The 10,194-nt window shown below is 51.8% G+C and overlaps 1 protein-coding gene across 1 annotated transcript; it reads right to left on the bottom strand.

Annotated features, from left to right (window-relative positions):
• Nucleotides 1-1,228: 1,228 nt before the first annotated feature.
• Nucleotides 1,229-6,162, bottom strand: SOST (sclerostin). Its single transcript, XM_012659081.1, has 2 exons — nucleotides 5,903-6,162; nucleotides 1,229-3,218 (listed from the first exon to the last, which is right to left on the bottom strand). The coding sequence occupies exons 1-2, from the start codon at nucleotides 6,120-6,122 to the stop codon at nucleotides 2,797-2,799; spliced, it is 642 nt and encodes a 213-aa protein (XP_012514535.1). The 5' UTR covers nucleotides 6,123-6,162; the 3' UTR covers nucleotides 1,229-2,796.
• Between the last annotated feature and the right edge of the window lie 4,032 nt (nucleotides 6,163-10,194).

The raw sequence follows: 10,194 nt of genomic DNA on the forward strand, positions 1-10,194 counted from the left end.
CTTAGCGCCTCAGTCTGCTCAGATGCAAGCACAAACCTGGCTCCAGAGCCTGTGTCCCCACCCACTGTAGCACACTGCCTCTCGGGGCTGGACGATGTCTGTTTCCTACCTGCTCTCATGTTCTGGGCTCTGGGACACTCGTCATAGTGCATGAATTCCTACAGGTTCTCCCTGAGTCCTCCTTGGGGCCTGGAGCTGCAGGAGGGTCCAGCCAGCAACACCCACTGACACCTATGAAAGACCTGTTGATGACGATAATGGATTTAGGAGGGTTTATTGGAAGTTAAACTGAGAAGTCATCAGGAGGGACCTCAGCTGACTTTGCGGGGTAGGTTCCCCCCGAGATAGGCTGGACTTAATATAAAGCTCTCCAGTTGACCATCCTTCCTTATGGCAGCTGGAGAGTATTTACTGAGTCTCAGCTAGCACCCACCACATTTGGGCACCTTGGAGAGGAAAGACTTTGAGAGACATTGTCCTTGCTTTTGAAGATCTTACATGTTCACCAGGAGGCATAAAATTCACACTTGGAAAAAAGCTCGACCGAGCTCCCTGTGAGCTGGTCCAGAATGGTACTTGGCTTTATGTCTATCCCAGGACTAAGCAGGGATTGGCCAGGCTAGGCAGATCCTCAACTAATGAATGTCAAATGGAAGACAGAATCAGGAGCCAAAGGAGTGGTGTGGACAAAAGGGGCTGGGACATCAGAGGAGAGAGAGATCACTTGAGATTGAAGCATCTCTGGAAGGTTCAGAGAAGAGGTGCTAAGTAAAATGAATCTTAAAGGAAAAGTAGGAGTTACTAGGGGTGGAAAGTGGGACAGCGAACTAAAGAGGCAGGAGTCAGAGTAACCATTTAGAGTCAGCAAGGAAGCTTGGCAGAATGGGAGATGGGAATCAGGCAGACTGGGAAAACTGCATTTGATCTTGGGCAAGAGGAGCCATTGAAGGTTCTTGAGCAGGGGAGTGATGTGATGAGAACAGCCTTTCTGGAACATGGTGTTGTGGAGACCAGGCTGAGGTTATTACAATGTCCTGGGTAAAGGAATGTGGTCTAGGTTTGGAAAGGAAGGGAGAAACATGACTTTTCAAAGGAAGACATAATTGTCACAAGGGCCACTGGAGAGCAGTCAGAGGTCCCTCCAAGCTTCGAGCCCTAGTTACCAAGGGAAGGGTGTGAACTTTGACAGAAATGACATTCTGTGTGGTTGACAAAATGAGACCACATCCTCTCTGTAACGATTCATTGTCTTTATTAACAATGTTTCTGGACTCCGAAAGAACAGACTGTTATGTCATAAAGCAATATTAACATTGTCATTCTCTACAAGAAAAAGTTTTGCATAAATAACTTAAGTGAGAAAATAAATATGTAACTTAACTCTTTAAAAACCACTACTTTCATTCTTGTGGACAAGTGCCACGTACGTGGAAGGATTACAAAAAACGACCAGTCCTGCAGGCTTTCGCACGGCATGTGCTTCTGTTTAAAATATCTTTTTTTTTTTAACAATTAAAAACTACACAGAAAGTAAGAGGTGTCTGGAAATGATTTTCAAAAAGATTTTTGGGTGGCAGCTATTACGTACGCTTTGCAGTTTCTCAGCATATGTACAGCACTTGTAATTTTCCCCCGATAGTATTCTTTTAATATAAGGTAAGTCATCACATGTGAGAGCAGCAAGAAGCTGTTTCCTAGGCAGAAATGTGTCCCCAAGTGGTGGGCAGGACGAGGTGCCTCGAAAGGGATGTGCTGGTCTGAGTGTGTGGTGGCTTCTCCCTTGGACCTGTAAGCCCAGCATCCTTGAACCTTGAACTTCTGTTCAGAAGGTGACTTTAAAATATAGCCATGGGGTGGGGGAGGGATGCTGCCCCTGGGGATTGAGGGTGCGTGTGTGTGATTTCTGGCCCTCCCACCACCCTTGGGACCTCTCCTTCTCTACCCCAACTGTCGTTGTTATTTCTTTGAGATGGAGGGGTGGAGGTAGCCAAACATCTGGGGAGGCTGGGCTGGGAACGACGGCAGCTTCTTCCAGGAGTTTGTCAGCTATAAATATGTCAGCCATAAATAGACTCTTTTCTTTTTTTCTGCTTGTTTTTCATCTTTGGCTGTCAGATCAGAGCATCACAACTCTGAATTCTGGAAGTGACCTTGGTAGTGAGTCAATTCAACCTCTCTCTCTCCCTCTCACTCTCCTCTGCCCATTCAAAAGGTAAGAGTCCTTGGAATACCTGACGGTACATTCCTCCAAATCCTAATCCCACTCCCCACCCCCATTTTACAAAAGGATATTGAGGTCCCGAAAGAGAATGGTGTAGTTCAAGGTCACACAGCAAGTTAGTGGCAGAGTCAGGACTAGACACCGTATCTACAGACCCCCAGTCCTGTGTTCTTGGAACGACATGGGCTTTATGATAGGCAGAGAGGCGGGTGGAGAATCTTAATCGAACTTTCTTAACCAGGCCCCGGACTTTTCACACTCCTCACCGCTCCCTTAAAACCCCGGGACAGTGAAAATGCTTCCATTTCTGCCTCCTCTGAAGTGGGACCAGCGAAAGTAGGCGGCCCCGGTGGGCGGGGCCGCGTGGCTCAGTGTCTGTGACTCTCAACTCTCTCCCCTTCCCTGCGGGACCCCCTCTGCGGGCGGGCGACGGGGGCCTTGCAGGCTCCCGGGATTCCGCAGGGCCCGGAAGGTCTCGGCTCCCTGCCCTGGGTTGCAGGCATTTAAAATGAAATACAAACAATCGAACCGCGCGCAGAGGACAGAAACTTGGGGGCGCGGCGGGCGGGCGGGCTCTAGTAGGCGTTCTCCAGCTCGGCCTGGTTGGCTTTGGCGCCCCGGGCGCGGGGCCGCGGCTTCCGGCCCTTCTGCGGCCGCGCGGCCTCGGGCCCGAAGTCCTTGAGCTCGGACTGGTTGTGGAAGCGGGTGAGGCGCTTGCACTTGCACGAGGCCACCAAGCGCACCTTGCGCGCGCGCGGCGCCGCGCCGCCGGGACACAACAGCTGCACCCGCTGCGCGCGGTAGCGGTCGGGGATGCAGCGGAAGTCGGGCCCGCTCGGGCGCCACCACTTGCCGCGGCCGATGGCGTTGGGCAGCAGGCGCGCGGGGCCGCACTGGCCTGAGCACACCAGCTCGGTGACCGGCTTGGCGCTGCGGCACGGCCCGTCGGTCACGTAGCGGGTGAAGTGCAGCTCGCGGCAGCTGTACTCGGACACGTCTGCGGAGAGAGGCGCGCGTGAGGGGCTGCCTGGCCCGGCCCCCTCCTCCCCAGCCCCTCCTTTCCCTGAGCCTGCCTCTCCCCTTCCCTCCTGAGGCTTTTGCCCCTGAGCACCTATTAGAGAAAGGTCCCCGGATCCTCTGGGGCTCGTGGGAAGATTCCAGGCTCTCCCCTTGGATCCCAGTGACTGCTGGGGTTCAAACACCAGGGCTCCATCACTTACTACCTGTGCGATCTTGGGCAAGTTACTTAACCTCCCTCTTCTTCCAGTCTGTAAAATGGGTTGTCCCGAAGATTCAGTGAGTTAATCCATTACATATATAATGCAAGAAACACTGTTCCGCACGTAGTAAGCGTTGGAAGTGTTGGCTGTTCCTATGCATTGCTAATATTCCTCTCCTAGGGGGCAAGCCCTCTTCTGATTTAAGCCACACTTGTGTGGCAGGGTCCCTGGCCCCTGGGCAGAGTAGGTATTAGCCACACCTTCTGCCTGGCTCTGGCTTCTCCCAAATTCCTTTTCCAGCCACTTGGGAGGGGTGGACAGGAGATGGAGAAAGGAGTAGAGGTTAATCCAGGGTAATAAATCAGCACGGCTGCTCTGGAGGCGAGAGATGGAAGGGGAGGTGGTCAGGATAGGAATTCATTAGACTTGAAAGGAACCAACAGCAGTGTGTCCAACCCCCTCATTAGCAGCGAGGACTGAGGCCCAGAGAGAGAAGAGAGTTTGCCCAAGAGGCAGAGCTGGGTCTCCTGACTCCGCTTCCCTGGGGCCCCAGCACCTGTTGTCTGCAGAAGGGAAGAAGCTCATGTGCTTCAGCACCCCTGGGAGGCTGGCTGGGGGGTGGGGGGAAGGGAAGGTTAGGGCTAGTTTTTACTACAGCTTTCCTACCAGAGGGGAACTGACCTCTGACCCAAAACCTACAGGTTCAGCTGCCACAAACCCACTGTGAGCACCCACTGTGTACCCGGCTGTCTGCTGGGCACATCCCTTGCTTTATGTCACTCGGATGGGCACCTGATGATGATGCAAGCTCTCTGCCTAGGTGAGGAGAGATTGGGCTCTGAGGCCTGGCCTGGGCCTGTGCACACACACCTTGACTGTGTCTCCTACTGTTGGCTTAGATGGGTGGGAGCTTTTTAAATAGCTGGTCTTCATGTGAGCACTTGTCCACTGCCAAGAGTTTCATGGGGACAGTTCCAATGTGACACAAAGAGATGAAAAATATTCCTGAGACCAAAACCAAGTGAGGGCAGAGAAGGTACCCGCCCCTCCCACCCCAGCAAACACGGCAGGGTAGGCATGGCTCTCTGGGCTCTGGGCTGGTCTGGCACCCTCACCCTTGCAGGGGCAGTGTGTGGGGTGGACTATTTGCCCAGGGAAATTTGTTTTGGGGCTTCCAAGAATAGTGCCCCTAGGTCAGGCACTTGCTCTGCAAAGCGTGACTTTGTTTTGAGTGTGTGGCTTCCTCAGGGGCTGTGGCTTCTCATGGGAGCCCAGGGAGGTGAATTTGGGTTCCCTGTAGCCCTTCAAGCAGTCACTTGAGCTCAGTTGACTCCTTGCCTGGGTGGGGAGGTGGGGGAAGGGGCGCCCTTGCCCTCCCAGGGTCCTGGCTAGCCTCCTCTGGGTAGCCCTTGTCAGCGCCCCACAGCCCCAGCAGGTTGTCAGGCAGGCAGGGATGGCATGCAGGAGTCTGGGCAGTGGGCTCCTCTCCCACCTGGGTCATGGCCAGAGGGCAGCCAGGCCCTCACTCTGAAGTGTCATTTCAGCCCCCACCCCAGCCATTCCTGCCGGCTGCAGAGCCAGCTGTGCACACTGCCCCCAGGCTTCTCTGCGCAAGCCTGACCAGGAACCCAGGAACCCACCGCCTTCTCCCTCTCCTAGGATCAGGCTCTCTCCCCAGGAATGAGGCAAGGCTGGGTCTGGGGTCAGGGCTCAAGACAGATGGTGCCACCTGTGCCCACTCCATGCATCAGAGAGTGCTGCTTTCCCTCAGGGTCCGGACTCAGCTGCCACCCATGGCAGAGGCTAAAACTGTGCTGACAGCTCCTGTTTCTTCAAGTGCCAGCTCACCGGGCAGCCGCAGGCGAGGGGAGCAACAGACGTCCCCTTTCCACTGTATGCAGGGATCTCAGGCCCTCCCCCAGGACTGTCTTGCAACTGGATCAAACTGGGTTCAAATCGTAGCTTTTCTACTCACTACCAAGTTACTTAGTCTCTGGAGCTTCAGTTTCTTCACCTTGAGGCTGGGGGTTCACATCGTGGGGCTTCCACAAGGTGGATCTGGGGTACAGTACGGCCACAGCCCTCATAGAACATCTGGCACCCAGCAGGTGCCACTGAGGCTCCCTCGCCTTGTCCCCTCCCCAGTGATCCAGCAGCTGGACCTGACTTCTGTATTCTCAAGAGGGGATTCCTTTTCTTTTCTGAGCCCCTGAGCATGTCCAAAGCCATACCCTCCCCCTCTCAGCACGCCCCCTGCCAGCCTCATGCCCTGCACTTGAATTCAAGGGCTGCACTTGGCATGCCGTTCCCCTGCCTCCAAGCAAGCCCATCCCTCCACTGGTGTCGGCAGAGGCTGGTGGTCTACCCCAGTCATCAAAGCCTCCCAAAGGAAAGGTTCTAAAATTTCCCCAGCTACCTCCCCAGGCCCTTTGTGCTGAAAGTTCTCTCCTCCGCTCCGTACCTTTGGTCTCGAAGGGGTGGTGGGGAGGCCGCCCTCCGTTCTCCGCCCGGTTCATGGTCTTGTTGTTCTCCGTCTCTGGCGGAGGCTCGGGGTACTCTCCGAGCTCGGGGATGATCTCTGTGGCATCATTCTTGAAGGCCTGCCACCCCTGGCCCTCCACCACGCGGAAGGCTGTGTGCACCAGCAGGCAGACGAGACACAGGGCTAGAGAGAGCTGCATGGTGCCAGCCGGAGGAGGGCACACAGCTTTCCAGTAGCACCGGCTCCGGTCCCTAGCCCAGATACGGTCGCCTTTTTAAAGCCCCCTCTGCCTCATGCCAGCCAATGAGGACAGGCTGGGGCAGGGCTGGTCCCATGTTTCCCTCAGCCCCGGAGGAGGGAAAGGGGTGTGCTCAGAGCAGGCCCTCCCCAAAGACTTCTCCTCAAGCTCAGCAAACTTCCAAATTGCTGCTGGCACTCCCAGGTGACCCAGAGAGAGGGGGGCGTGTGAGGCAGGGCCCAAGTCTGCTCTCTGGCACCTCCCACGTGCAGGCGGCTGTGGTTTTCAGATATCAAAATGAGCTCCAGCTTTTAATTGTCTGCCTCCCTGGGCCCATCGGGCAGTCTCAAAACAAGCTGTGGACCAGCTTAACAGAAAATGTGCAGCTCTGAGCTGTCCACAGGGCTGAGCGCAGCCAACCCCATTTCTCAGGCCAAGTTCGTTTGGCACCCCACCAACAAATGGCCCTAGGGGTATCTGTTTGGCCCCACAGGCTCAGCCAGAGGCAGAAGGATGCTTTTTAAGAAATCCCATTGGACCCACTTCCACGAGTCTCTGCATTGATTATCCTGACCAGGAAAGCCTCTCTTGGCACTGTCTGGAAGGCAAGAAAGAAAACCGGAGGGCCACAGCAAAGATTCCCGCTTGGGAGAGACGTGTGGGATTCTGGGTACAAGTCGAGGATGAACAGGTCACTCACGCTCTGGTGATGGAGCGCAAAGAGGAAACCTCAGCTCATGCTCCTTGGGGACCCTGCACACGGTGACAGGCACTTCTCAGCCAGGGCACTCACTGCGGCTCACAGGCTGATGAGCCAAAGGCAGCTATTTCCCTGGCCAGGCTGTGGGTGGGGGTGGAAACTGAGAATTCCTTTCCTTAGCAAAAGCCAAGGCCAGCATTTTTAGTGCTGACATTTTTTTTCTTCCCTCCCAGCCTGCTACATTTTTGTAAACCATCTTCGAGTCCTATATGGAAGACCTCACTGGTGCATACTGCAGAGTGTGCTCCAGGAAGCCATCTCAGGTCTACTCCCTGCAAAGAAGCCAAGAGGAATTGCTACCTGAGCCCTGTGTAGAATGAGGGGCACGGGGAGGGGGAGGTAGAGGCACATGGAGACAGATTCACACCTGAGGTGCAAGAAAAGAAAGTAGGGCCAAGCGGAAGCTTTCATTGAAGACGGATTGTTTGAGGACGGCTCACCAGCTCCTAGCCCTGAAGGGAGGCTGGGAAGAGGGCTGTGACCCAGATCCCCTTGGTATTTTAACTGGGCAATGAATCAGTACGCCCCACCTGCGGAGCCTCCGCAAGGCCTTTGCCACCTGCCTCAACTTGTAGGTTGCTGTGTCCATCTGCGGCCGACTGTCCTCTTTCCACCATCCATCACCTGACGCATGAATGCAGCTGCTCTGACAGTTTTACAAGCCAGACAGAAGCCCCTGCAGGAAGGGCTCTCTCTGATACCTGCTTCCTAAGTCAGTTTCCTTCGGGGCAGAAGAAAACAGCTGTGGCCATTGTTGGGGGTGATCTATCTCTCCCAACAGAGCCGGTAGTGTTGGGAGAAGCTGGGCCTCTGTGCCCCCTCCCCTGTCTGTGATCCGCCAGTCCTTTTCCCTTGCTCTGGAATGTGGACTGTTAACCCTATCATGGCCAGACAACTGCCTTCTTGCATTGGACTTCGGAGAGGCCGTTCTGATGCCTGGGTTCCTCTAGCAGGCGGGATGGGCACTTAGAGCCCCACCTGCTGTTGGGAGCTGCTGGACTGTCCACGTCGGAGAGACCGTGGGAACCATCCTTGGAACACTTCTGCCACCTGCTGGCAACAGAAGGAAGCGCCAGCCACTGGAGAATGGCGAGGCTCCGGATTTGATTTGATTTGATTTGATTTGATTTCGTTTCATTATTTTATTTGGAACTGGAATAATATTAAAAGAAAAAGGAAGAATCCACTGCCCTTGAACCTCTAAATGATCTCCACTCCTCTGAATTACAGTCTGCCAGTGTATAGGAATGCTCTTCACAGAATGGCCCAGCGAAAACTTGCGGTGATGTCATCTGCGTTTGCATTTAATGTTAAATCATTGACAGATCTTTATATTTACTCACCACAGACCTGTCATTGTTCAGAGTTAGACAACATTCCCTGGAATTAAACCCCCAGGGTTTTAGCTGATTTCTGTTGTGGGTAGTTTAGATTATTTTCAATTTTCTCCTATCCTCTGCAAGGCTGCTATGAACATCCTCATTCAAAAAATTACAAAGCGATTTTTTTTTAATTAAATTTTTTTATTTGGAGAGAATTATAAATTCACAAACACTTGTAAGAAAAATATGAGATTATGTGTAATCTTTATCCAATTTCTCCCAACGGTAACATCTTGAAAAACGATAGGACAACATCACAACTAGAATGTTGATATTGACACAATTCGCCGACCTTATTTTACCTGTACTCATTTGTGTGTGTGTGTGTGCATGCACACGTGTGTGTGTGTGTTTAGTTCCATGCAATCTTATCACATACGTATAGTCAAGGATGCACCACCACAGTCAAGATAAAGAACAGCTCTGTGACATTGAGCGTCCCTCCAGTTGCCCTTGGTAACCACACTCACCTCCCTCCCTCACCCTCCCTCCCTACTCCTAACCCTTGGCAACCACTAATCCAATCTCCATTTCTATAATATTTGGATTTCAAAGATGCCATGTAAATGGACTCGATCACTATGTAACCAGCATAATTTCCCAGAGAGTTATCCAAATTTTACTTGTTCCTTTTTTTGTTTGCTGAGTAGTATTCCATAAATTTTTTTTTCTTTAACATTAGGGTTGTTTCCAGAGGTGAATGCTGTGTCTGAGGGAGTGAAGAGTTTGGCTACGTGTCGCAGGGCCGTTCCTCCCCTTTGGATGAGGACACCAGTCATATTAGATTAGGGTCCACCCTAATGACCTCATCTTAACTATTAATAATTACATCTGTAACAGCCCTATTTCCAAATAAGGTCACATTCTGAGGTACTGAGGATTAGGATTTTGACATATAAATTCAGGGGGTGGGTACACAATTCAACTCATAACCAAGGCTGCCAACACTGGGTTTGGGCCGTTAATTTTTTATATTAAATTTAATAGTTGTGCCTTAATTTCTAGAAAGGCTGTTTTTCCATGTGATGATTTACTAGCTTTTGTTCCTACGGAGCTGCCTGTTCTATGTTCACTTGCCAAACATTTAATAAAGCAAGGGGGACACAGCCCCCCCCAGAAGCTCCCATACCAGGGAAGAAGTAAGTTCTTCATCCAAATACCTCCAATACCAAGTAGAAAGTGGCTGGTGCCACTGAGAAAAGGTTCAGATGCTTTTTTTCTAAAAAGATGATTTTTTTTTTTTTTTTGGAGCAGTTTTGGGTTCACAGCAAGATCGAGTGGAAGGTACAGAGATTTCTCATACACCTCCTGTGCCCACACATGTATCGCCTCCCCTGTTACCAACATCCCCCGCCAGAGTGGTACATTTGCTATAATCGATGAACCTCCACTGACACATCATTGTCCCCTAAAGGCCACTGTTTACATTAGGGCTCACTCTTGGTGTTGTACATTCTATGGATGTAGGCAAATAAATGTATAATGATGTGTATCTACCATTATAGTGTCATACAAAGTATTTTCACTGCCCCCAAATTCTATGTGCTCTGCCTATTCATCCCTCCCTCACTTCCTCCAGCCCTTGGCAACCACTGATCTTTTTACTATATCCATGGCTTTGCCTTTTCCAGAATGTCATGGAGTTGGAATCATACCATATGCGGTGTAGCCTTTTCAGATTGGCTTCTTTCACTTAATAATATGCATTTAAGTTTCCTCCATGTCTTTTCATGTCTTGATAGCGCATTTCTTTTTTCTTTTTTCTTTTTTTTTTTTGAGACAGAGTCTCACTCTTTTGCCCGGGCTACAGTGAGTGCCGTGGCGTCAGCCTAGCTCACAGCAACCTCACACTCCTGGGCTCAAGCAATCCTTCTGCCTCAGCCTCCCAAGT

Source organism: Propithecus coquereli, unplaced genomic scaffold, assembly GCF_000956105.1.
Source record: "Propithecus coquereli isolate 6110/MARCELLA unplaced genomic scaffold, Pcoq_1.0 Scaffold598, whole genome shotgun sequence".
Taxonomy (NCBI): domain Eukaryota; kingdom Metazoa; phylum Chordata; class Mammalia; order Primates; family Indriidae; genus Propithecus; species Propithecus coquereli.

Coding starts and splice junctions, on each gene's coding strand:
- SOST (XM_012659081.1), bottom strand. CDS start 6,122: ATGCAGCTCTCTCTAGCCCTGTGTCTCGTCTGCCTGCTGGTGCACACA. Junction 3,219..5,902: donor CCACCCCTTCGAGACCAAAG/GTACGGAGCGGA, acceptor CTCTCTCCGCAG/ACGTGTCCGAGTACAGCTGC.